Source organism: Cynocephalus volans, chromosome 14 (assembly GCF_027409185.1).
Source record: "Cynocephalus volans isolate mCynVol1 chromosome 14, mCynVol1.pri, whole genome shotgun sequence".
NCBI classification, from domain to species: Eukaryota; Metazoa; Chordata; class Mammalia; order Dermoptera; family Cynocephalidae; genus Cynocephalus; species Cynocephalus volans.
Window position 1 is genome coordinate 7,401,779 of NC_084473.1, and position 27,732 is coordinate 7,429,510.

The 27,732-nt window shown below is 45.5% G+C and overlaps 1 protein-coding gene across 2 annotated transcripts in view; it reads left to right on the forward strand.

Annotated features, from left to right (window-relative positions):
• The window catches only part of RNF144A (ring finger protein 144A), a 118,563-nt gene that overhangs the window by 40,341 nt on the left and 50,490 nt on the right, over nt 1–27,732 (forward strand). The window contains exon 1 of one of the 2 annotated variants that reach the window (XM_063078418.1): nt 24,010–24,355. The exons of the other annotated variant lie outside the window; for it this stretch is intronic. Coding sequence (XP_062934488.1) covers nt 24,340–24,355 — 16 coding nt within the window. The 5' untranslated portion in view covers nt 24,010–24,339. Of the gene's footprint in view, nt 1–24,009; nt 24,356–27,732 lie in introns of those variants that run through there. 2 annotated transcript variants of the gene reach the window in all.

Sequence of the window (27,732 nt, forward strand, 5' to 3'; positions counted from 1 at the left end):
TGCTGAATGAACAGCATTATCAAAAACTTCCTTGTATGTGTGGCTGTTTGGAAGATGTGACTGTGTGCAGGTGGGTGCTTGCTGTTGTGATTACTCAGGGGGAACTGGTGTGCCCTGTGTTCATGTTGACTTTAGTGGTCCTGGACTGAAAGTACACACTGTGCAGAGAGGGCTGTGGAATTGGCAGGGGAGTGGGCACTCTGCGTTGCCTGCCCCTATATCCCTGAGGCAGCTGTGCATGCTGTTGTACAGAGCTGGCTCTCAACAAGTGCTTATAGGACTCTCTCTAAATACCCAGACACTGGAATCTCTCTAAATACCCAGACTTTGTGATCCTTCTGGTTCTGGTCCTCTTCTGAGATGCTAGAGGACACCTGAAGGCATGTTCTGAGAGCTGCCTCTCTGCAAATACTTTTATTTTAAGTAAAAGAAATGTCCTCATTTCCTCCCACCCCTTTTCCAATCTTAGAACTGTGTATCGTCTTGTAGGTGCTGTGGGCCATCGCTAACTCCCCCGCCCCACTCAATCCTGATTTGTCTGTTTTTTAACAGCTTGATAGCAACTTCTGAGCTTTCCTTCTGGGGGCTGCAGCTGAGACTGCCTAATCTCAGACGTGCCCAGTTAGGCAATGACAGGCTTGGGTGGGGAGTAAGGACGCAGCTCCAGGGATGCACGTGGATCACTGGAGGGCTATCTCATTGCATGTGAAGTGACAGATGTAAGGACACAGCCGTCTGCAAAAGGGCTGTCCTGTGCAGCCACCATGGGGCGCTGGGCATCCTGTCTTCTGCTGAAAGTTGAAACTGGATTGCCACTCTGGTCAGCTGCATCAGTCTCTTTTGCAAGCCACTACTCTTGGCTACTGCTTCCATAGAAAGGCTGGTGAAGGGGCAGAAAGCGAAAAGGAATGATTTGAAGGCACAACCCACCTAACTCAGCCGACTGCTGTGACGGAGGCAGAACAGACAAGGGCAAGCCTCCCTGCTTTCTCTTCTCCCCTCATCTGGTTAGTTGGTCATCAAGCAGTTCGGGAAAATAAAAGAATGTATTTGGGGTAGAGCAGCTTATTAAAAAGAAAGTTCCAGACCCAAATACCTTAGTGATCCGTAGACCTCTCAGCATGTTCCTTGAGAAAATAACCCGTGTGGTCCACTTAGGACGTTCTTGAAGCTCAGACTCCCCCCAGGAGTTACAGACATGGGGCTGTGACTCCCACCTAGAGCCTACTTATGTGAGTAAGCCTCTTCCTGAGTCACAGTGGTCACCTCATCGGACTTTGATGTGGCTTTTCTGGTGCCAAGCCAAAGCCTCAGTGTCCACTATTCTGGGAAAGCCCATGTGACCATAATTGATATCCTAGAGGGTCTGGGCTGGCTGCTGCTTTCCAATCGGTGATCGCTTCTGTGGCTCTGGACGGGAAGAGGTCAAGGAGGGCTTAGCCGGCCATCCACACAGGCGCGGCTCAGCCACGTGTTGCTGCGACTGCACTGTGCACGAGCACAGAGGTCAGCAACACAGATGTCTTTCTTCCTCCCCTACCTCGTGTGGCCATCAGGGCGGTGGCCTGACTGCATTTACAGAATTCCCGACCCACAGCAGCAGGGTTAAGTCATAGCATTGCAGACCCTGTGGGGGCCTTAGCAACTGATGTAGGCCAGGGGTTTACAAACTACTTTTGTTTTGGCAGCAGAACTTTCTTCCCCACAAATCAGATATCAAGTGTGACTGAGCTGGGGCAGAGGACTAAGCCCTCCTTCCTTTGTACCCCGAGTCTTCGTGCAGCCACTGGGGTGCGTCCCGGTCCTGTGCCTGCCTGCCTGCTGTCTGTCCATCCAGATGCACAGGCGTGTCTGAGCAGGAGGGCCAGGCGCCGTGTGCTTCTGATCCTCAGTCCCCGTGCAGAGTTCATTGTGAGCGTCTCTACCGCACTGCCTAGTCTTCATGGAGATCGGCTGTGTTGTCCCAGGATCCCTGTGCACTCTTAGCTGTAAGGAAGCTGAAGCCTCACCTTCACACCCCTCCTTATAGCTGTCACCCATCTGTCACACACTGGACTGTAAAGGATAATAAGCCCCGCTTGGCCACTTTAAAACACGTGCAATTACGATGTGTTATGTTTATGTTAAATATTAGGGAACTTTGGTGGGTTTTTTATTCTTTAAGAAACAAGTTTAAAAGCCATTTTGCTCTTTGGTTCAGTGTTGACTTTCTATAATGACATATGTTATCCAGAGGTCTGTTACTGTTGAGGACCGCCTTTGGCCAGACACAGGTGGGCATTTTACACATGTTACCTGATTTATTCCTTGCAGTACCTCATGCAGTAGGTGTCATCATCCTCTCATCTTTTATGAGAAGAAACAATTGCGGTGATGTTAAGCTTAACGCTGCATGGCTGGGGGGCTGATTCGGACTTAAAATGTGGATTTGCTTAAGAACGAATCCCACCTGCTTTCTGCTGCATGCCTCATTCCACTCGTGCAGTGGGAAGGATGTGCTGTCTTCCACTGGGTGATTTTTATACATCTGTGCCTATGCTCCTAGGTCACTTTAACCCACTGTATATCTCTTGAGCTTCTACTTTGCAAAAGTCAAATGTTCGATGCCCTAAAGTAGGACATTATTAAGAAACTGCTGCTCTCCCCACAAACCATAAGGGAGAAGAGAGGACGAGGCTTGTGACCCGGTGTGGCATCTCATATGCGATGTGGGCCTGGCAGAGATCAAAGTCAAGAGCAGTCCCTCTGAAAGTTCTTTGCAAACTGTTCTGAGATTCATATTTTATCCACTGCTCAGGCTCCCTAATTGCACTTTAGATCCTCTTGTTAGTGCAGCTTGAGGCTCGTATGATCATTCTCTTCCTGCTTTGGAGCAGAGGACACACGACGCTTCTGTTGAGGTATCCCTGTGACCCCTCCCAAACACACTCCCTTGGTGAGAAGACAGGGCCTCCAAATCCCTGCGGCCAAGTCGCAGCTCTGGGTAAGGTTGGCGATCTAATCCACCAGAAGCATCCCAGCCAGTGTGCAACCCCAGGGAGCTGTGACCCGCATCTCAGGGTCTCACGAAGCCTTGTAACATTCACTGCTTGTTCTCTCAGTGGGATAGCTGGGGGATCTCCAGGAGCTGAAACTGTAGAAAGAAAGCAGAGGAACTGTGGGGGGCGGGGGGGGGGGGCGCGGAAATGAAAGGTAAGAGCTGCACATTGGCACCATTATCTGATAATTGAGAAAACGGGGATCCTGGTGTGAGATTGCACACGCACATCAAGGTAGGAGAACGGCTGCTAGAACAGCAGGTAGTGTCCCCAAGTCCTTCGGATTCCTCAGCACTTTTCTAGCACAAAATAGGTTTTTTGATCTCAAGGTGCTACATGTACATTCCTGCTCTCCTATGGAAACCACACATTTTTGCTCCGTGTTACTTTTTCTCTGTGGCCCTCAGTTTCCGAAGACCCTTTCAGCTCACACGTTCTGTGATTCTAAGAATTCATTGTTTAGGAATGTGCAACTCGCCTCTAGTGTCTAGGAGGATATTTTATGGCAGTGGAGGCCACTGGAAAACCAAATGGAAACATGGGAGGAGAAACATAAACTATGCTGTTTCTCTTTTTTGCTCAGTGAAGCCCTGAAATCTTCCTTTCTCCTTTTTTCCCCTTGGAGTGATCTGGGAAGATGTACAGCATAGACATTTGTGCCTTGGAATGGAATCTCTGCACCAGAGCCAAACCTCGATGGTTTTCAGAGCAGCTCTTAGAATCTGGCTTTCTCATCTTCTACGAGTTAGCCTAGCTGAAGTTTACTTCTGACACTTGGAAAGCACACTGTGGAGGGGCCTTCGCTTTTGTTTTGTTAGAGAACTTGAGCCGGGGCGAGTCCATCTGGGCCCCTGGATGCTGCTCTTTTGTCACGTCAGTGAGAGCAGCTGTGGATATGTTATGGAAAGTGAAGACCACAACACAGAACTGAAGAAATTCAACACCTTCTTGAATTTAAGGGTAAAACAGTCATGAATTCCATCAGAAGTTTTGGAATGCAGGAAAAGATTATTGAAGTTAGAAGAGCCCTTGGCTTGCCCTCTGCCTGGGTTAGGCATTTATTCTTCTCCACGGTCCTCGATTTTCTCATCTGTGAAAGGAAGAGGTGGTGGCAGATCATCTCGAGGCCCTTGCACATATGAAATGTCCTTGGCAGATGTGTGGGGCCTCCCGTGTGGGGGTGTCAGAATTCTTGCTTCCCCTGCGTGGATGGGCAGGTCTTTCGCAGGGTTCCAAGCACTCGGTCGCTCTCACACTCACAAGTGGTTTGTTTACTGCCTTCAGCACAAAGGAAGAAATGAAGAAAGTACTGGCCTGCACTTCATTCAAAATTGGCAGGGAAGTGCTTGCGTGAAGTCATTGGTCAGTATAATGCCAATTTAAATTTGTGTGTGTGTGTGTGTGTGTGTGTGTGTGTTACTGGAGAAAGCTTTTTTAAAAAACCTGCACTTGTGTTTGAAATAAAACCTGGTCCTCTGGTTGTCTTTCTTGGTTCATAGATTTGTGGTTTAACTTCTTCATGCCTTTTCTTATAATTTTTCTCTAAAACATCATGTGATACTTTTGCAATTGGAAAAGAAATAATAAATGCTTGTTTTTCTAAGCTTGAGGTGTCTAATGGCCTCTTATTGTGTCCCAGAAAGGTCTGCTGCTTCACAGGTATTTGATTATGCTCAGATTATGTTTTCTGACCTCAGTTGTGCTCAGGTATGATGGTAACGATCACGTGCAGCACCAGTATGACCATGGAAAACCAGTGTTTTCTGAGGAGTGGAGATATTTTAGTTTTGAGACTGAATTCGTATAAAAGTACATGTTCTGTCTTAGAATGCTAATCACTCATCTAACAGACCTGTACTGAGTCCCTACTGTGTGAGTGGAGCTCCTGGGATCCAGAGGTATTTGACAGATTCAGCCTTTGGAAATTTTAATGTGTTTGGAGAGATGGTACATCCACGATAAGGACATAATTCATATTTTATTTAGACCCACACACGTGACACTAAGAGAGGGAACCTCCAATGGGGGTCCTACTATGGAAGGCTCCTGCAAGGTCCTCTCTTCATTTCCGCATGTGAATTTCCATGTCCCTTTGTTCCGTCAGCTTGGAATTTCTTTTCACTCACGTAGCAACACCCCAGTCTCTTAAAGCCCAGCACAAATAGCACATCTTCCAGGAAGCATCCCTGATGAGCCCACCTGGAAATGCTGCATCTCTTCTCAGAACTCCTAGGCAGTGTATGGTACTGTGGAAATAATATTAGCTTTGGTGTCTGATTGACATTTGGAAATCTCTATTGTCTACTAAGTTCATGTGAAATTTTGTGTGAACTATTTAACCAAGGATCAATTTCCTAATTTGTGAAGTCACATATCCCATTGGATTATGATGATGCTTAAACTAACTTAAATAGATAAAGCTCCTAACACTTATGTGGCAACCAATAAAACCTTAGTTCTTTTCTATTTTGCTTAGTTGTTTGTACACTTGTCTTATTTTATCAACGGCACTGTAAATAGGTGGTGTCTTACCCATTCCCCAGCACAGGCCCTCACACGTAGAAGGTCTTCAGTGAACGACTAGACAAGTCACACAGTCTCCATGGTTTATGCCATTGTGACGCTAGTGTCACTCCTTTGGAGGTCTCGGAACCATGGTTGGTCATTCGAGGGAGACGATGTGATCATGATGGTAACTTTAGAAGATGGTTGAGAGGGTGACTGTCTTCAGCACTCAAACTCAAGCTAAGTTAGGAGTAGCAATTTGATTGATGAAATCCAACTTTCAGTGTTTGAGATGTTTGAGGACATCTTTCTGAACTGTGCCTTCCATGAAGAGATACTGAGGTCTGACCAGAAGGGATCACAGAAGATATCACGAGTCCTCAGGTAATATAAACATTAAATACCTAAAAATGCAAGCCTGATTTTGGGGAGGTGGCATTTTCACCCTCACTGGCCGAGCAAGGAGTCTGTGGGTTGAAATATTTATATGCATTTTGTAGACAAATGAATTTCCACTCATTCTGTTGGGTCACCGCACATTCTGATTGGATATACCCCTATGCTGGCTCCCTCCTGTTCCATAAGAGGTTGGTGAAGCTCCATCCTAGAACCATGTATGTCACTGTCTGAGCTCGTACACGTTCCTGGTCACACATTAAACTCTTCCTCGACTTGTTCTCCTAAGGTAAACCACTTTTTCTTGCTTCATTTTCTTTCTCAGAATGAATGCTTATGAAAGTATGATGTCTGCTTAGGTGGGATCTTCCTGAGCCTCTGTGTCCAGAAATGAGAGAATGAGAACAGTGCAAGTGAAGAGGACTGTGTAAGCCCTGCCGTTTAACCCCTTTCCCCACCCTCCCTCCTTTCCTTTGTTCCTTCCTTCCTAGGAAGGAAGTTTTCTTCCAATTACCCAATTATAGAGCGGTCTGTATATTCAGGGCCTTTATGGCATTTGAAGGACCACTGCCTTATAGAGAGAAAAACTTTCATAAGTTTTGGACACGATATAAAATTTAAGCACAGATAGCTTTTATGTGACTTAATTACAAGTGTGGAGTTGGTAGGCCAATGGCACAGAGTTTTGGGAAATGTTATGTATCTTGGATTGGAAAGTGTATATGTAATAGATTATGTCTTCAGGATTTCATAGATGAAGCTGTTTCCCTATCCTTTCCAGATCAACAGTGAAATAAGGATAACATTTACAAATTTTTTTTTGATAATTAATTGTAATATTAAAAGGAAATCTCTCTTTTACCTCCCAAATAGGTATGTTATTTGTATTTGCTGAGCAGGTGGAAAATTGGCCCATGTATGTTTATTGGGGTTTTCATTTATTAAGCTTCCAGTTTTTTGTTTGTTTGTTTGTTTGTTTTTTAAAGATGACCGGTAAGGGGATCTTCACCCTTGACTTGGTGTTGTCAGCACCACGATCACCCAGTGAGCCAACCGGCCATCCCTGTATGGGATCCGAACCTGTGGCCTTGGTGTTATCAGCACCACACTCGCCTGGGTGAGCCACGGGCCAGCCCCAAGCTTCCAGTTTTTTAAACAGTATTTGCATTTTAGTTTTGAGAGAGTCAACATTTTAGTGTCATTAAAAAAGAAGGAAAGAAAAGGAAAGAGAAAAGAAGGAAAAGAAAGAAAGAAAGAGAGAGAGAAAGAAAGAAAGAAAGGAAAGAAAGAAAAGAAAAAAGGAACCCCCCCCCCCAACAAACACCAACATCACACACGCAGTGTTGAGGTCTTTGACCTGCAATAATCATCTGTGTCCCTCACCTTGTGAGACACTGCGTATGCCTCATTTCATAACCCATATATTTAGTACTAAGAAAAAATGGTGATTTGAATTGACTGTGTGAGTATAATCATGACAGTATTGGCCAGAGAAACTCTGGAATATTTTAAAATCAGAGTTATTCTCCAAATGTTTTCTTCACCATTTAGCTAGGATGTGGAAACAAAAACAGCTACCCATAAAGACTAAACAGTCTCAAGGCGGCATAAGCCACTTTGGTCTTCCCAGAACCTGAAAAGGTTGTGCTCTGAGGTTTGTTTTGGAAGAAGGATAAATTGCCACTGGAGAAATCCCCAGTCACCAAGATATCCAAAGCAGCCCACTCTAAAAAGAGTATTTTAAGGTGTAGGTTAGTAGTAGCTAAATTCCTTTTCAGTGACACCCTCCTCCTTTGCATTTTTGAAGGATAGTAAATATTGATGTGAGACCGTGAGTGATTGAGAGGCTATTTTGAGGTGGCCTGAAGAATGTTACTCTTTTAGCAGAATAGTAATTGAGCAGGGTGTTCTGGGAGGAGGGTAGCTAGGAAGTCGGTGGGTAGGGCAGCTGCACAAGCCTGTGTGTTTCAGGTGATTCTTCAGCCGGTGTTTGTCCAGGTGGGGACATCACCCAATCCCCTGTCACCAGAGCTCTGATTATACTTCCGGGGCATTTCCACCAGGAAGATCTGTTCTTCACGCATCCATGATTCTAGCCCGCACCCACTTATTTTCCCAGTTGACCCCACTTTTGTGGCTTTACTGCCTCTGTTAATGGTGTGAGTCTTTGCAGCTGTTCTTGCAAGACAGTTGTGAGACGCCGACAGCGTGCCCTCCCCCCACGTGCGCTGTCCCATGACGGGCCATGCTTTCCCTTTGCATGACTGTCCCGCTCTGTTTTGCTTCTTCATTTTCCTGTTGTCAGTTCCTGAATCTTATCAATTCATACGCTCGTTATAATCAATTCTAACCCGTCCCTATGTATTGAGGTCATTCTTCTTCTCCAATGAGAGTCTAATTTATCTGACAAATTACTCCAAATCCAGCTGTGAAAACGTTATGTGAAAGATGTAATTCCTCATCTACAGAGAGACACAGCTCGCTTGTCATCTTCCACAGAAAAGCTTCCCTGGGGTGCTTGGGCGCCAACAGTATGGGAGAAGCCTCGAGGATGAGCATGATGGGGACAGGCCAGGGTCTGCTAGGACTTCCTGTGGCCAGCCCCAGTGTCCCTCCTGTACCCCGCCCTTGCCCCCCAAGCCCGCTGGCCCAGCGCTGGGCACCCATATTTGTTTTTGTGAGAACTTGCTCTGGGAGCCCCCAGGCGGGTGCCCCCAGACCTGCCCCCTTGGTAGGAGGGGAGTGTGGCCATTAGCACCCCTCCTTGGAGCAGCCCTCAGTGGGTGGGTGACAGTGGCTTCCCAAGTTCCCCTGTGGATTACGTGTCTGTTAACCACAGTGGTGACAGTGATGATGAACCCTTGATTGGCTGCCTTTCCTTGCCTGCCTCTCTTCCCCACATCTGTAACTGGGATCAGGAAACTCAAGTCACCTGCTCAGGAATCATTGTCTCAGAGTCAGCTTTTGAAGGAAGCCAAGTTTAAATACTTTCATGGACTTCGATTTTATGTGCAAAATGAGGGAAAACCCAAGCTGTGGCCGGGAGAATCAAATGCATTAAAGGGCATGAACATACTGTATTCAAACCTGAGCAGCAGAGGTAATCAAGACAGGCTTCCTGCAAGAGATGATACCTGAGCTGCACTTGGAAGGGCTCACAAAGCATCTGGCTTGTCGTTTAGGGGTTGCCTAAGGAAGAAGTTTGGACGACAACATCATCTGACTTTTTGGATAAAACAACGTGTTGAGTGGCAGTGAGAGAACTCATCCAGTGATTCTGGTCTTATCTGTCTTCTCCACTGATAATATCAGTGATATTAACGACAGCTCAGTGAGTGTCTAATATATGCCAAGACCGTCCTGCGTGCTTTAGATGTAATTATTAATTGGATCATCACACTCGTGAGATGTAGATATTATTGTTATCACATTTTACAGATGAGGACAATGGAACACAAACAGGTCAAGTAACTTCCCTAAGTCCACACATGTGGATGTCTGTGTTATTCAGAATGGAAAAAAATAAAGTTAGGGTCAGATGATCATCCATTCAGTAGCTATATGCCTTTGACACGTTAGTAACTTTTCTGAGCCTTTCATTATCTATAAGGTAGATTCATGGTATCTCCCATAGAGTTCAGAAAACGTCATTTATCTGATAAAATGAAAGCAGAAAATGTCATATGTATTAACGTGTCTACTAGACACCAAAATAAAAAAAAAATATCCTTTTAAACTCTAAGCACTGACCTGTTTGATTTGGTAATTCACATGTTTACATTTTGGTGGACCTCCTATTGCATTTCAAGGGACACTGATACTTTTCAGAAATGGGTCAGTGCATGTAAGTCAATTGTTGACATCTGTCGAATAGGGGACATGGCACCCTCTTGAAAGGATTCTTCATTCTGTGGGATTTGTTGTTAGTTGCTCTTAAATTGTGTACCCCTCCTGCGCTACCATAGTTGTTCCCCAGAGCATTGCACTATGACGTGGAACAAGGTGAAATTTGATGTGAAACCGAGTCTTACTGACTGAAATGGTCTCATGTAGAGATGGCGTGGCACGGGCAGTAGCACAGGACTTTGACTTGGCAGCCACCCCAACCTGCTGATCCTTCCTCAAGCACCTTCTCTTCTCTGGGCCACCCTTGAGAAGACTGGGAGAAATGTGTTCTAGAACCTTTGGGCTATTTCCTCATTTCCATTAGAAAATACAGAATGAGAGTAACCTCCAGGATGACTCACAAGTTAAAATATGTGGTCAAGGTACTTTTTTAGGTGATTTTGGTTGAAGCGGGTAGCGGTGACCGTTTAGGGTTTGGCACACGCGAGGTCAGAGCAGACTCCTGGTGGGTCTACACAGCGTAGCCTGTTGCTCTTCACCTCTCAGCTGGGACAGACCAGTGAGATAAACATCCTGGGAACACAGAAATCGACTCCAGCATTGGAGTGTGTTCTCGTGGAGGTGGCAATTACGGGGGGCCCCATGCTGAGTAGCCACACACCTGGTGTTGAAGACGCGGGCTTCGCTTCTCCTACTTGGGGCCCGTCTGTTCTTGTCACAGTGAACAAACACATTTAACAAAACACTCATTTTCTCCATTCATACAAAATAGCACCCAGAATTACCCATAAATTTGTTTTTTACAAATTAATTTAGCCGCAATGTCTGGAAAAACAAATGAAGTCTTCTTCAGGACAAAGTAGACACTTTGAACTTGGTGAAGCAGTTGCCAGTGTCCCTGGGAATCGTCCTCCTCAAACATCAGGTGGATAATAATAGCCACGGTGCTGCTTCCTCTGAGCGCTGCCCGGCCAGGCCTTCCCAGCTGATCTCTGCAGTGATGGTGAGGGGCCAGGGCCAGGGGATTCCTGGTGGTAAGAGGAGGTCCAGACTCAGGGCCACTGTGGCCACAGCACAGTCAGTGGAGAGCAGCATCCGGACCCAGGGTGTGCTCTGGGTGTCCTGCCTTGTGGTCCAGGACTGCAACCTTGTCACTTACCTTAGGTGACAGGCCATCATCAGGGCTGATGCTAGTGCTGGCGGTTATGATGACAATGATCGCCATTCCTTATAGAGCATTGAGTGAGTTCCAGGCCCTGTCAGTAGTGTGCCACATCTGTTAACTGAGGACACTAGAAGATGGGTACTATTGTGGGATGAATTGTGTTCCTCCCAAGTTCATATGTTGGAGTCTTACCCCCAGTACCTCAGAATGTGACCTTATTTGGAGATGGGGTCTTTGCAGAGGTAATCCAGTTGAAGTGAGGTCATTAGGGTGGGCCTTAACCCAATATGACTGGTGTCCTCATAAGAACAGCAAATTTGGAGACAGAGGTACACAGAAGACAAAGTGCAGAGCCAGAGGGAGAAGACGCCATCTACAAGCCCAGGAGAGAGGCTGGAAGACACCCTCCGTCACACCCCTCCGCAGCACCAGCCCTGCCCATACAGTGATCTTGGACTTCCGTCTTGCAGAACTGGGAGAAAATAAATCACATGGTTTAAGCCACCCTGTCTGTGGTCCCCAGAGTGCAGGGGCTGCAGTGGGGCTGCAGCCCAAGCGTCTGGTTCCGGCGTCCATGCTTGTAGCTGCCATCCCCGATGGCGGTGATGGTGACGGTGCCCTCCATGGGCAAGACACAGGCTGAGTTTTCTGGGGGCGCAATGACCTCTCCAGAGGCCTGCCCTGCCCTTCCTCCCACCACCCTTGGCCCTGTTTAAAGTTTTGAGCCAAGTTTGTTGTTCCCAAAGCATGGCCTGCCCAAAATCTAGTGCACAAAATCATATGTTTAAAAAAAAAAAACAAAAAACGTTGGATAGCTGAATTTTGTGCACTAAAATCACTTCTTTCCTCAACTTATTTTTTTTCTTTGGCCACAGTTTTCTTACTTGTTTCTCTTATTACAGTGTATAGCCTGCACGTTGTAGACTATCCGGCAAGTACAGAAAAGCAGAAATACAGATTGCCACTGTAGCCCACCGCTTGTGTCTGCGGGTCTCCCTCTGTCCTTGCGGCCGCTGGCGCTTGGCCTCGCAGGGGCTCACAGGCCTGGGGAGGGCGTGCGACTGGCAGCATTCTCGGGCATTCCCTTCCACTTGCAGGGTTGCCAGCCCTTGCCTGCTTTCTTGAGTTGGCACTGGTGGGTGGTGGGGTGGGTGGAGGGGGTTCTGATGATGGGCTTGTTTAGTACACATGACGATTCCCATCTTGTTTGGCATAGTCACCAGAAAGGTAGTGACTGTGGCAGAACTGAAATGCAGAGCGACCTGTGTGAGGGGCTGGTGAAAACTGAAGGACAGAGGGGTTCTTAGGCGGGGTCTGGCTGAGAACAAGGCACCACTTCAGGATTAATGAGAGGTTTCCCCGTAGCCCTTCTCTCTTGCAGACTGCCTGCCTTCACCCATCCTTCAGTCTGGAGCAGCTTCCTGAAATGGGGCAGCCACTTATCCCAGACACAGGCAGCCTCGGCTCCTCAGTGTGAGGGGGTGCAGCACCACTGACCTGGGAGTGGGAATCCTGTCTTCTGATTTGTTTCTGCCATTCGGCTGCGTGTCTCTGCGTGATACTATCAAGTGAGGGGTTGTACAGTAGGATTCCCCAGGCTCTCCCTAGCTCTGACTTTGACTTGGTTTTTTGGCATGGATTAAAGTCTCAGTTTCCAGTGGTCTAACCCCACTTTCCTACCTTTCAGTGGGGCCTTGGATATTTCTGTACTGCAGGGTAAGAAGGTCTGATATGTGTATTTCTAGATTTCTGTTTTGGTGCTTTTGAACTCAATGCAGTTTTGTTTATGATCTTTTCTTACCCCTTTGCAAGAAGGAGAGATTGCAGATTGGTTCTTGAACAGAGAGGCTTGGAGGAGGAGCCTCATTCCTTTTTTTTTGCTCAGGCCCCCGGGGAGGAGCTGCTCCCTCCTGCAGGGCCGGGGCCCACAACCATATACAAGTAGCTGCAAATAAACTGAAGCCACTTAAGCTTCCCCACTTCCCTGGAAGCTGAGCAAAAGCAGACAGCAGAGTGGATTTTAATTTTAACTGGTGTGCCTCCCGTACTTTTCCTCTTCCTCATCCCCAGCCCATGTTGTGGGCATAGGCTCCCACTTGCATGGCAGTTCTTCAGCAAGACTGACTGACAGTCTGAAATGCTGCTGTACTTCTTTGTTCATCTGTCAAACTTCTGGAGACAACTCCCCCAGATCCACAAGGGACATTATATAACTCTGTATGCTCACCCTCACTTACCCTCTGAAACTGCACATGGCTTCATATGTTTATAACTTATTTTTCCTTTTTAGAAGAATTTTTCAGATGAGTAGGACTGAACAGAAACAGCCCCAGGTGTTTCGTTCTGTGGGGTTAATTGCTGTTTCTTGGAGTGGGAATCTGAGATTGAAAGATTCCCCTCGACAACACTTTTCCTATCCTGGGTCCTCCCTTCCTGGCCTCTCCAGCTTACGAACTGTCTTACCGTAGAGATTTGCTGTTTGCTGCTTGTACTTGTAGGATCAGTTAACAAGGCAGCCAGCTGTGTCTCAGGGTTTGTCCCACCCTGGGCGGGGGCACTGTACATACTCATGGGGCCAAGGACTGGGGTTCTATTCCTGAGTTGCATCCAGCTCCCAGCTCCCAGAGGAAACCATTGTATGGATGTGTGGATCTGGCAGAGCAGAAGATTAGGAGAGAGTTGATGAGGTTAGTTCTGGGCTAGAAAGATGCATTTCCTCTAACAATGGGAGTATAATATTGGTGATAACAGCAGATACCTTCTCCAGCCATTCCCAAAAGGCGGTAGATTTTATGATTTGAAGAGAGGGATTTTGCAGCCAGACTGAAACTAGGCTCTGACCTTTACTAATTTTGTGACATTAGACAGATTGCGGAACTTCAAAACCTCTGTTTTCTTGTCCATACAATGGGGATAAAAATTTCTACTCCACAGTTTGTTGAAAGGATTAAATGAAGCAATACGCAATAATGCACCGTAAGATGATACCTTAGTCACTGTGAGCTATTGTCAACCTTAGGTGATTTGCCACAGCCACATGGCTGGGTGGCAGAGCTGGGATTCGAGCCCAATGGTCCCTGGTCTGGGAATATTACACACTTTGCAGGACAGGACATCGTCTGTAATATCAGGCTCACATGTTGTCTTAGGCTCCTCGGATAAAGACACTTAGGCTCTCGTCCCAGAATTGCCATTAGTTGCTTGACCACAGACTAGTTGGGTTATTTCTGTTGCATTTCCTCAGTTTCTCCCATGTATATCTGCACAGTAAAGCTATCAATTGCCATCAAATCCCCAGAAGGAATGCTTGTGTGAGGTGGCCTGCAGGGAGGGTTCCTTCCTTCACTTGACCGCTTCAGCATGGAGGTTCCTGCGTGGGGCCAGGCTAGCAGTGGGGAGGTCAGTTGCTATAAGCAGGTAGGCAGGGAAGGATCAGGCTAGGAAATGTCTTCATGAAGGGCTTAAGTGTTTGGAATGGAAATGGACTTTTAGGAAAAACAACTTTGTTACAATATTTAGCAGTGTTTGGAGGAAGGAAAGGATTAGAGTGGGGAGACCAGTTTTCACCACCACTAGAAAATCATCACTGTCTACCGCAGGGGTCAGCATATGGTCTGTGGGTCAAAGCTGGCCCGCCACCTGTTCTTGTAAATCAAGTATCATTGGGGGGCAGCCGTGCCCATTGGTCCATGTGTTGTCTTTGGCTGCTTTCGCTCTACATCATCAGAGTTGAGTAGCTGCTGCAGAGACTCCCTGGCCCACTAAGCCTAAAGTATTTATTGTCAGACCTGTACAGATAAAATTTGCAGTCCTCTGGTCTACACTATTACTGGGGTTTGGGGTAACACAATATTCACCAGTAGAAGGAAGGATGTGGATATTAAGACTACGTGAGAATCTGGAGTCTATGGTTTTTTAGGCCGTGGTTAGTGCTCATTAATTGATTTGAGGTTGGTCATTTACCAGCTCCACCTCAGTTCATAATCTGTAAAATGGGATGGTGAAACTTACATATACCAGCTCACCAGCAGCACTGGACAGCACAGAATTTTTAAGGAAGAATGGTGACCATAGCGTGATTTTGCACATTGTTAAAAAGATTATGGTTGCCTCATGGCAATTGATACCACGTGCATTCTAATTTCATTTTAGAAAAGAATTAGATATACAGTTGTGGCTGAGAAAATGGAACTGGATCCAGATTGCTGAGATCCATACCCTGTTTCCATGTCTGATATCAGCATGACCTTCAACAAGCCATTTTGCCTTTCTGTGCCTCAGTTTCCTCGTACCGAATGGGGGATACTAATATCTATTTCACCAAACTATTATAGTATTAAGTGGTTAATGAATTTGTACATCTAGCAGTTTCTTAATACTTGTTAGCTATTATCATTTCTTAATTTTTACATGAATTAATGTTGCTTTTTTTTCCCCCCCTTCATGGGAAAAATAAAACTCTCCCCAAAAGTCTGACACTGTGAAATTCTTACTGCATGAGCTGACTGGCACTTCTCTAAGTTCTTAGCTCTGACAGGCAGATGAGTCAAGGATATTGCACCTTTTGACAAAATTAATTTCAGATTTTAAATTAGGAAGAGACACATAGGAGAGCAGATATACACTGACAATTTTGGAACTCTGAGTTAGCTCAGCAAAGAAAACTCATATTAAAATATCATTGGGACCTTTTTTTGTAAGTTATCCAATACTGAAATGTATCTCCTAACTTCACGTGTAGGCAAGTAGATGGACAGAATGACTAAACACGATTCCTTGGTTGGATTAGATCAGAAGAGAAGTTAGAGACCATCTATTCTAAATTATTATAATAATGGCGTTTGTGTTTATTCTACCAAGATTTTTGTCATTTTGAAACATCCATGTGGTTCAAATTACACTTATTTAAAGGCCTATGTAGAGAATCCATTCTCTCCACCGTCCAGCCCTCCCCACCTCTCCTCATTAGGTAACCTTTTTAATTAGAGTCTTGGGTATTCTCTCGTTGTTTATTTATGTAAGTACAAGTAAGTACAAATATACACAAAGTTCAGCATAATATATTGCTCTTCTTAAGTTTTGCAGATCTTTCCATTTCAGTGAATAGAAGGCTTTTCATTCATTCTTTAGTCACAGAGTATTCCACTGTGGGAACATTTGGTGCTTTATTTTACCAGTCCCCTACTTGGGCTGTGTTCAACTTTTGTATTGCAAACAAGACCACAATGAGACACTTCATATGTTGGTCACATGCTTAGGAGTGAGATTACCAGGTCAGTAGGTAAATAGGTAAAATTTTGGTATTGACAAATTCCTGGTTTCTCCAACCTGTAAGGTATGCGAGTGACCGTTGACTCACAGAGTCACCAGCGGTGTTCTGCCAAACGCTTGAATATCTGCTAAGTAGCTCGTGAGGACTAGCATCATGATACAGTCGATCTGCATGCCCCTTCTCATGAGTGTGTACATCTGGGTGCCATTTTTGTTTAAGTTTTGCTTTTTTTTTTTTTTTTTTTTTTTAACGTTTCCTTGGCTTTGCAGAAGTTTTCGAAATTTTTATCTATAAAGGAATTTTGTGGGAAGAAAAAAGAAAAGTAGTTTCTCCTCGTTCTAATCAAATGGTGATTTTATGTGTGTGAGTGTGTGCCCTTCCTTTCTTGTCCACAGTGGCTGTTGTAATGAGCATATGGTTTTTATGCTCACTTCCCACCTATCAAAATTATATCATAAAACTATTGGTTAGTACTACGAAATGCAAAATGCCATTCTGTGGTATGCACTTTTCCATTTTTCTTTTATTGGTCTGACATCCTTTTAAAAACATTATATTTATGTACTTACAGCTTTTTAATATTATTGGAAATTCTGTAATAAACATTTTCTTGCCCTCAATTTTTTATTCTACAAATTCCCAGAAATGAGGCTACTTGATCAAAGGATTTAAACATTTTTAAATTCCTTGATAAATGTTGCATGTTGCCTCTCAAAAGTGTTATTTCCTTGGGTATTACCCTTAGCTATGTTTGTTTATTAGTTTTTCCAACACTATAACCACGTTATTGCAGTCGGTCTGCTAGGTGAAAAATGAACCCTGTCATTCTGCACATGAAGACATCGGGGTGCAGAGAGTGTAGGAGACCTGCCAAGATCGCAGAGCTGCTAGAGGAACCTGAGGCTAGAAGCCAGGTCTCCCTGTTCTCAGGAAGGGACGCTCGCATGTTTCTACTTGAGTTCAAAGCATAGGTGACTGGGCATGGTTCTTTGGAAACTTTAACATACATTTATTGAGCCCAAATCAACACTGAACGTCAATATTTAATGTTTACTGGACATTTCCGTTTCACTGCAGAGAAAATCACACCTCATTGCTAGCAGTTATTGAGCCATTCACTCAGTAAATATTTAATTTCACACGTAGTACATTATACCACATAGTTGATATAATATGGGCATAAAATGACCCTGTTATTAGGAAGCTTCTAATGTAGTAGAGGAGGTAAATCCGTTAACACTGTTCCTGGAGCTTTTTCCTAGGAAGTGAGTTTTGGAGTGTCCAATCAATTTTCCTGACTAATTTTTATGGAACACCTACTCTATGCTGGTCCTATTATAAATGCTTGAGATACAGTAGTGGACAAAGCAGATAAAAATCATTGCCCTTAAGGACTATTTATTCTGGACAGAGAAACAAAATAAACAAGAGAAATAAGTTAAACAAGGCACAGTGCTGGGTCTTTTTAAGCAGAAGAGAGCACGGAGGTCAGGAGACGTTTTGGGTGTCGTGCTTGAAGAGTTTTCATTTAATATGCATGTGGCGAGTCACTGCAAGTTGCCAGCTGGGAGAGACCTGATGAAATGGTGTCATTGGCAGGTGTGTGGTTGGCTGGGGACACTGTCTCAGCCTCCCCACGCTCATCTTCCCTCAGGTGAGCAGACCTGGAGCAGAGAGACTTGGCACCAGCAGGGCGAGGGTCTGTGCTCCTGTGTAGCCCTGGAGACTGCAGAGCTCCTTCCTTCTGGAATGTCTGGCCTGTGGGTGTCAGAGCCTTTGACAGCCTGTGAGTGAGGAAAACATTGGTCAGACATAGTGGGCTCTATTGTTTTTGGTGCTGTCATTCTTTACTAATGTTTCTCAAGTGACCGAGGAGTTATATGTTCTCAAGAGCATGCAGTCCTCTTAGATACACTTTCATTTCAACAGCTCTGTCCTTTCCAGAAGCAGACTTCTGAGGTCGCCCCTGCCCTCCTCCACGCCTTGTGGCACCAAGCCCAGGGACACGTGCAACCAGTGCTTCCAGGACCAGGACCCAAGTTGGAAAGGGGGCTGGAAATAAGCGCGAGGTACAGACGTCGTCGTTCTCATGAGTATTCCCAGCAGGAATGCTTCCCGCCCGCAGACGGGGCCCAGGCTGTCATCGGGGTTTTCTTGGGAATAATTTGGAGTCCCCCTTATTTCCCTCCAGGAAAGGTTGCATCAGCTGATGCGAGTGCGTTCGGTTCCCTGAGGTCGGGCTCTGAACAAAGCTCGGTGGCCCGGGCCCTGTGCACTTCAGGCCTCTCCTCTGTCTTGGTGAACAGTTCTTCAAGCCCACAGATGGCTGCCGCCAGGTCGGAGCTCATTTTGAGTAAGTTTTGTGTGTGTGTTCGGGGGCTGACAGCCACCCAGTGACAGGGCTGGGGTAGGCGAGGCACCTGCTGCCAGCCGCCCGCTCGCCGAGCTCCCATGCACTGGGGCTCGCAGGGCCGGGTGTGCGGGGCTGCAGCGAGGACCCTGAGTCCCCAGGTTGAGCCAAGCAATTGGAAAGGGATGTCTCCTCGGAGTGGCTGCAGGGGGCTGTGGTGCACGCACCCTCAGCCTGTGGCCTTCACTCTTGTGAAGGACGCACGGAGCACCCAGCCTGGGAATGCACGCGAGAGAAGAGATTTGTCTTTCCTGGTTATTGGGACAGATGATCTCCGGTGCTGGCCTGGAGGGAGGATAGAGGAGGGGTCTGTTTCTGCATCCGAGCCAACTAAGGGTCTGTCATTACCACTGGAGGACTCTGTAATGCGAAGGACAGTCTTACCAGGCGTGGCTTTTCTTTGCTGGGAGGGCGACCTGGTCAGCATTTCTGGAGGTGGAGCAGCTGTGTGAGGAAGCGGCAATCCTGCCCCTGCAGGAGCCTCTCCCAGCACTACAGAGGCCTCCGCAGCAGGCGTTCTGGGCCAGCGCTTAGTGATAGAAAGATCCCAGGCTTTGGGAGTCACCACATGGGTTCAGATCCTGGATTTGCCACTTACGACCTTAGGACTTTGGGCAAATCTGGTGCCCTTCTTACGCCTCGGTTCTTGACCTTTGAAATGAAGATAATTGAGTTGCCTTCATATCTCTGTCATGTTGACTGATGAGTTCCAAACTATGAAGTGGGATGCAGGTGTTAGGAAAGGCTGCAGCTGATCACAGGAGTGTCACCAGGTGCTATTCGGCATTATTTCATCAGAAAGTAGGCATACAGGGGACCACCCCCCATTTTGTCAGTGGCAGGGGGTGTGGCGTCACCCTTGCTTGGCTCCTTGGTTGTTGGGGAAGAGGAGCTACCCCCATCACCCCCCCAGGAAACAGTTTTGCTGGATTGAGGCTAGCGTTTTTCCCACCCAGTTAACTGGGCAATAAAGGAAAGGACGTAACATTTTCCTTTGAAAAGGTTATTGAGCAGTTGGACACTGACTCTCCTGATGGAGCTTACATTTGTGAGGGGAAGAAGTCAGTAAATAAATGAAGCACACATCAGGATGTCAGAGAACAGCTGTGGAGTGATGTGAAGATGGGAGAGGGGCAGGGAGTGGTGGGTGCTGGCTGTTTTAGGTGAGTGATCAGACGATGGCAAAAGTGGGCGATTTAATGCGTGTGGACCTATGTGCTTTGGAAACCATTAAGGTTGGTGACATTATCATCAGTCATCACACTGCACAAGTGACAGTGGGACTCTTTAGGCTTATTGTGCTTGTTTTCTAAAAAGAAAGACCTTTCAGTAGTTCTCAGAGCCTTATCACGTCGGGAGGTAGTTGAGGCCCCGTGGGATAGGACGCATAGCGCTGCCTAGCTGCGGCACAGCGGGCCATCCTTCATGATTTCAAGTTAGCTCTGGCCACACCCGAAGGTGGAAGTGAGAGTTTGAAGACAGCATCAGAAAGACATTTGTCATAGTGGTGTTACAGTTTCCAGGTCAGTGAGAACAGGGGATTTGCTTATCTCTGCCCTGCTGGTGCCTAGTAGGTGTCTGATGTGTCCTGCTCTAAAGACACAGGCTGAGTGGGCTCAGATTCCAGAGGACTGCCACGTTCACATTTCCCTCCACGTGGTAGAAGGGGAGTTAAAGGCGCCTGTTTTCTTTTCTACAAGAAGCCGGAAGCTGGTGTGTGCACTCTGGCCCTCCAGCTAACCCATGCTGTCATCTTTCTAGAATAAATCCCTAGGGGCCTGTGGATCTCTATGAGCTCAGTGCCAAGAGGGGAAAATGCAGAAATGCCAGGCAGCACTTGCAGCTGTCTGGATGTCGCTGGCAGCTGAGTTTACAGTCAGCATCAGCCTCCGGCCTTCAAGGGTCACTGGGTGGAGGCAGAGAGAGGAGCAGATTTGAAGTGACATTTTAAGGGTGCAGATGTCTTAGGTCCTTGCCGCAGCCCTGACCCCCACTGCACTCTCCTGGAGGATTTGTGGCGGGAATGTCCTGACTGTTCCTGAGCTTTGTTCAGGAATCCTCATAGAGGGCAGACCTAGAAAGCAGGCGTCAGCAGACTGCTCTGTGAAGAGCCAGAGAGTAAATATTTTAGGCTCTGATGGCCTAAATGTCTGTTTGTTTGCTTGTGTTTTGTTCGCTTGATTTATAATCTTTAAAAATGTTAAAAAAAAAAAAAAAATCTTGAGGGCTGTACCCTCCCACCTCCCCCCACAAGGGCTTGGTCCGTAGTTGACAGACCCTGTTGTTAAGTAAGGGCTTTAAGGAGTCCTGTCTAGCCCTGTGCCTGCCTGGTGTGTGGATGATATATACCGTGTGCCGCTTACAGGAAAGGTGAGGCAGAGGCTCAGAGGGACCCACTGATAATCCCAAAGCCATGCAGGTAAGTGGTGGAGACTGTCTTGCCACCAGCCCACACCTGCTCCTCCCCAGAAAACTTGGAAAGGCAATTCCATCTTCCCTTTGCTTAGGTCAGAAACCTCAGAGTCACCCGTGACCTGTCTCTTTTCCCACACCCGTGCCCACACTGTCAGCATGTCTGGGCAGCTCTTCTTTCAAAGTCCATCTGGAATATGACCTTTGCCACAGGCCTTGTTGTCACGGTACCACATCTCTTCCCTGGTTGTTGCAATCACCTCCCGATGGAAACAACTGTGGGTAGCTGTGCCCTGCCTTTACCCTCTGGGGTATCGGGCACCCAGTGGACAATTTCAGCCCCAACACCCCCTCCCTCCTTAATTTTCCCACTGAGCACACATTGCTCGCCAAAAAAGTGTCTGCTTTACTGATGTGTCTTATTTATTTATGTTCTGTCTCCGGGCTGGGTGTAAGTTCCTGGAGGGCAGGAATGTCTGTCTGTTCTGTTCATTGTGAACATGTCTAGTTAACAGGAGCAGTGCCTGTAACAAAGAGCTCCAAGCTGTCTGCTTACCTCCTGGTTGGAAGGAGGTCTATGTCTTTGTTGTAGCATGTGTGAATTTAGTAACTCTTTTAGTTTAATGTGTGCCTTATTCGTCTTGGTGACGTTGGCATACGTGGAAAGAATAGGAGTGTTAAGTGCATATGTGTTTCTTGGTCGTTTGGATGGTGCATGTCCCCAGCCTCTGGGACTTAACATGGTTCTGACATGCACGGGCACCACTGGACCTGTGTGTGTGATCATTTCCCCTCTTTCTTATTTCCAATCCCTCACTGAGTCCACTAGCCCATCCTGCTGAGTTTTGTCTTCACAGAGTCTACCAGATATTTTTGCCTCCCTCATCGGAAACATAAATATCAGCTGTTATCCCCCCACGGGGTTTATTGTTTCAGCTTATTCCTCTGTTTTTAGTGTTTCCCAGTCTCTCGTCTGTTCCCTGTCCAGCTATTAGAAAGCAGAGACAAGATCGAAATAAACTTGAAATAAGAAATCTATAACTTGTTGCAAGAGTAGATTTGCTCTGTGTATTTGGAAGACGCAAGTTTTACTTACTTTCCTGGTGGAAGTGGGTCACATAAGTTAGAGTTGCAGCCTATTGCTGATAAAAGAAAGGGTGACTCCAGAGACTCCCCAGTTTCTTTGAACAGATTCCTTGTTATTTTGTACCCTTTATTTTATCCCTTTTCCCTTACAAGGAGAAGATCTTCAAAAGCAGGCACTTTAATTACAGGAAAAGAGCTTTGATTATTATTCTGGTGCTCTGTGGGTGGCTACTCTGTCCCTGCTGGCTTTCATAATCCTGTGTCTAAAACAGTGTTTAGAACTTTCTAGAAGCCTAATGCCAGTTTGCTGAATAACTAATAATGAGTAAGTGGAAGGATTAGGGGCATACAAATATAGGAATAAGAATAGGGAGGGACCTCTGGGGGTGGAATTGCAGGTGAATTCTCAGAGAGGAAGGATAAGGAAGGTTCAAGTGATTTAGTGGACGGAACACAACTTAAAGCCTCAGGTGTAGCATGTGCTCTGAAATTGATCTGTATTAACAGGGTTTTAAAATTGAGAAGCGTATTTTATCTCTATCACTCTCTCACTTTGAGATGCATTCCCCACCCCCTGTGGAAGAGGCTCTCACTCACGAGCTAAGTCACATGTTTGCAGGTGGGCAGGAGGAGTGAGGCTTTCACAGGCTTAGAGAAAGTCACTGCTTCGAGGAATCCTGGAAGCCAGTGTTCCCAACCAACATCCTAGGGTTGCAGATGAGGTCACTAGTCCATGAAGGTGAAGGGACAGCCTTAGGTTCACATGGTCAGTCATGCCCAATGCTGAGATTAAAACTCAGGTGTTTTGAGTCTTCACAGAAACCTATTTCCACCCAGCTTCCTCCCCACACTTCATTCCCTCCATGACGTCTGCTTCCATTAACTTAAGGGATTGCCAAGGTCCAAACCCAGACGTTTCCCAGGCTTATTGCCCTAGCAACAAGGCTTCTCAAAGGAAATGGCCACTGTGCCCGTCTTGCCCCAAGGCCGAGCTGGCCAAAGGCCTGCTCCTGTCCCACCCATGCCGTCAACTGACTTAAAGAAATAGAAGAAACTGCACGTGACCCTACAAACCAGTTTCTTGTACCCCACAAATGGGTCTTGGTTTAACAGAGTGTGATTAAGATTAATTCAGAACAGGGAACTGGGTGTCCCATTGCTTATGCAGGGTTCATCATCAATGTCCATATATTATTCTACTTATTTATCTTTGTGTCTTTATCTGAAAAACAAATGATGACTAAGGATGGGACTGGCAAGTTTTTTGCAATAACACGTTAAGGGTAAGTCATTATCAGGTAGAAGGGAGTGGTGTTGGGGTCAAGACTGGGGTTGCTGTGATTTCAATCCCTAAACAGCCCAGAGTAAGGAAATTGTCATTAAAGGGAAGAGTGATCCTAAGATCCCCTTCCACTTTAATATGGTGGAATGACTTGATGTTTGATTTTTAAAGCATGGCTCTCCAGTAGCCTAAGTGTAATGTTTATCTGGGCAAATAAAGCAGAGTTGAAATAATAGGCCCTTTGTATCTTCCTCTGCCTTTCATTCCTGGACGGGGTCAGAACGTGGCTGTGGCTGGGCCCTCTGTGGGAAGCAGACCCTGTTGCTGAAGCTACTAAGCATTCATAAGCATGAATGTGGAGTATTTCATCAGAGCTCTGGGGAAGAGTTACTCTGTTTAGGTCTTAGGAGTGAAGGAGCAAGCTCTCCCCTGGGAATGGAGAGGCTGCTTCCAGAAGCTGGCCGGCAGATCTGCTGAGGCCAGGGAGCAAGAGTCTCAGGGCCAAGCCCTGGCCGATGTTGGACATTTCTCTGAGGTCATTTTCAGCAGGATTTCTGTCCTGCGTGTGGGAGTGTCTCTCTTCTGTCACATGCCGTGCAGCAGCAGGAGCCCTGGGAGCTTGCTGCAGAAAGCTGCTCACACCGGCTCAGGCTTCTCTTTCATGGCCCCGGTGGGGAACATGCAGACAGGAGGACTCTGATGGGGCGGAGGAGAAGCCGGGCTTTAAGGGGACGTGGGCCAGTCTGTGAGAAGAAGCACCTGCGTGCACGTCGACGTTCTGCTACCGTCGAGGGCTCTGAATGGCTGGACCTGCGACTTCACCCAGGCAGGTGTATGTCAGAGGTACAGAGCACCACCGCCTCCGCTTACTCCACGTCTGTCTGTGGCTGTTTCTCCAGTGACTGTCACCACCCGGCCTGACTCAGGATGGCAGCGCCGACAGGTGGGCACCCTCCCTCTGGTCCTGTGTTGACAGTCTCTGCTCTTCCCCGCTTCCCTGTGGAATCTGAATGTAGGGAAGCCTGTGACAGCGGAATGACAAGGAGCTCGCTTGCTTTTGTTTCTTACAGAACCTTAATGGTGCGCGGTAGCACGTGAGAAAATGTTTTATGGCCTGGTTGGGCCCTACTGTGTTCCCATCCTGGATTGTGGCAGTGTTCATTAGCACGTCCAAAACTGTGAGGAGTATAAACGTTAAAAATAAACAAACAAACCTGTTCAACTGCATTTAGTCTAGTGTTACTCACATTTTAAGTGTCACCCTTAATACTGTTTGGGGAAAACACTTGCTTTTAAAATATCACTCTTTCCAGAATCTGCATTATAATGGGCTTATTTGGGTTAAAATAAAAGCAGTATTTTTTTTTTTTTAATAGGGCTGTTTAGATTTATTTATTTTTATTTTTTTTTTTCTTTTTTTTTTTTAATTTTATTTTGTCGATATACATTGTAGCTGATTAATGCTCCCCATCACCAAAACCTCCCTCCCTTCTCCCTCCCCCCCCTCCCCCCCAACAATGTCCTTTCTGTTTGCTTGTTGTATCAACTTCAAGTAATTGTGGTTGTTATATCTTCTTCCCTCCCCCCCCCCGATTTGTGTGTGTGTGTGTGTATGTGTGTGTGTGAATTTATATATTAATGTTTAGCTCCCTCCAATAAGTGAGAACATGTGGTATTTCTCTTTCTGTGCCTGACTTGTTTCACTTAATATAATTCTCTCAAGGTCCATCCATGTTGTTGCAAATGGCAGTATTTCATTCGTTTTTATAGCTGAGTAGTATTCCATTGTGTAGATGTACCACATTTTCCGTATCCACTCATCTGATGATGGGCATTTGGGCTGGTTCCAACTCTTGGCTATTGTAAAGAGTGCTGCGATGAACATTGGGGAACAGGTATACCTTCGACTTGATGATTTCCATTCCTCTGGGTATATTCCCAACAGTGGGATGGCTGGGTCGTATGGTAGATCTATTTGCAATTGTTTAAGGAACCTCCATACCATTTTCCATAGAGGCTGCACCATTTTGCAGTCCCACCAACAATGTATGAGAGTTCCTTTATCTCCGCAGCCTCGCCAGCATTTATCGTTCATAGTCTTTTGGATTTTAGCCATCCTAACTGGGGTTAGATGGTATCTCAATGTGGTTTTGATTTGCATTTCCCGGATGCTGAGTGATGTTGAGCATTTTTTCATATGTCTGTTGGCCATTTGGATATCTTCCTTAGAGAAATGCCTACTTAGCTCTTTTGCCCATTTTTTAATTGGGTTGCTTGTTTTCTTCTTGTAAAGTTGTTTGAGTTCCTTATATATTCTGGATATTAATCCTTTGTCAGATGTATATTTTGCAAATATTTTCTCCCACTCTGTTGGTTGTCTTTTAACTCTTTTAATTGTTTCTTTTGCTGTGCAGAAGCTTTTTAGTTTGATATAATCCCATTTGTTTATTTTTCCTTTGGTTGCCCGTGCTTTTGGGGTCGTATTCATGAAGTCTGTGCCCAGTCCTATTTCCTGAAGTGTTTCCCCTATGTTTTCTTTAAGAAGTTTTATTGTCTCAGGGAGTATATTTAAATCCTTAATCCATTTTGAGTTGATTTTAGTATACGGTGAGAGGTATGGATCTAGTTTCATTCTCCTGCATATCGATATCCAGTTATCCCAACACCACTTGCTGAAGAGGCAGTCCCTTCCCCAGTGAATAGGCTTGGTGCCTTTGTCAAAGATCAGATGGCAGTAAGTGTGTGGGTTGATTTCTGGATTCTCTATTCTATTCCATTGGTCAGTGTGTCTGTTTTTATGCCAGTACCATACTGTTTTGGTTATTATAGCTTTGTAGTATAGCTTAAAGTCAGGTAGTGTTATGCCTCCAGCTTTATTTTTTTTGCTGAGCATTGCTTTGGCTATTCGTGGTCTTTTATTGTTCCATATAAATGTCTGAATAGTTTTTTCCATTTCTGAGAAAAATGTCTTTGGAATTTTGATGGGGATTGCATTGAATTTGTATATCACTTTGGGTAGTATGGACATTTTCACTATGTTGATTCTTCCAATCCAAGAGCATGGAATATCTTTCCATCTTCTTGTATCCTCTCTAATTTCTCTCAGCAGTGGTTTGTAGTTCTCATTATAGAGATTTTTCACCTCCTTGGTTAACTCAATTCCTAAGTATTTTATTTTTTTGGTGGCTATTGTAAATGGGCAGGCTTTCTTGATTTCTCCTTCTGCATGTTCACTATTGGAGAAAAGAAATGCTACTGATTTTTGTGTGTTGATTTTGTATCCTGCTACTGTGCTGAAATCATTTATCAATTCCAACAGTTTTTTTGTAGAGGTTTTAGGCTGTTCGATATATAGGATCATGTCATCTGCAAACAGGGACAGTTTGACTTCATCTTTTCCAATCTGGATGCCCTTTATTTCCTTCTCTTCTCTGATTGCTCTGGCTAGTACTTCCAACACTATGTTGAATAGGAGTGGTGAGAGTGGGCATCCTTGTCTAGTGCCTGTTCTTAAAGGAAAAGCTTTCAGCTTTTCCCCATTCAGGATGATATTGGCAGTGGGTTTGTCATATATGGCTTTAATTATGTTGAGATACTTTCCCTCTATACCTAACTTATAGAGGGTCTTTGTCATGAATGAGTGCTGAACTTTATCAAATGCTTTTTCAGCATCTATAGAGATGATCATATGGTCCTGGTGTTTGAGTTTATTAATATGGTGTATCACATTTATTGATTTGCGTATGTTGAACCAACCTTGCATCCCTGGGATGAATCCCACTTGATCATGATGAATAATTTTTCGTATATGTTGCTGTATTCTGTTTGCTAGTATTTTAGTGAGGATTTTTGCATCTATATTCATCAAGGATATCGGCCTGTAGTTTTCTTTTTTGGTTATATCTTTACCTGGTTTTGGTATCAGGATGATGTTTGCTTCATAGAATGAGTTTGGGAGATTTGCGTCCGTTTCAATCTTTTGGAATAGTTTGTAAAGAATCGGTGTCAATTCCTCTTTGAATGTTTGGTAAAATTCTGCTGTGAATCCATCTGGTCCTGGGCTTTTCTTTGTTGGGAGCCTTCTGATAACAGCTTCAATCTCCTTTATTGTTATTGGTCTGTTCAAATTTTCTACGTCTTCACGGTTCAGTTTTGGGAGCTTGTGTGTGTCCAGAAATTTATCCATTTCCTCCAGATTTTCAAATTTGTTGGCGTATAGTTGTTTATAGTAGTCTCGAATGATTCCTTGTATTTCAGATGAATCAGTTGTAATATCGCCTTTTTCATTTCTAATTTTTGTTATTTGAGTCTTCTCTCTTC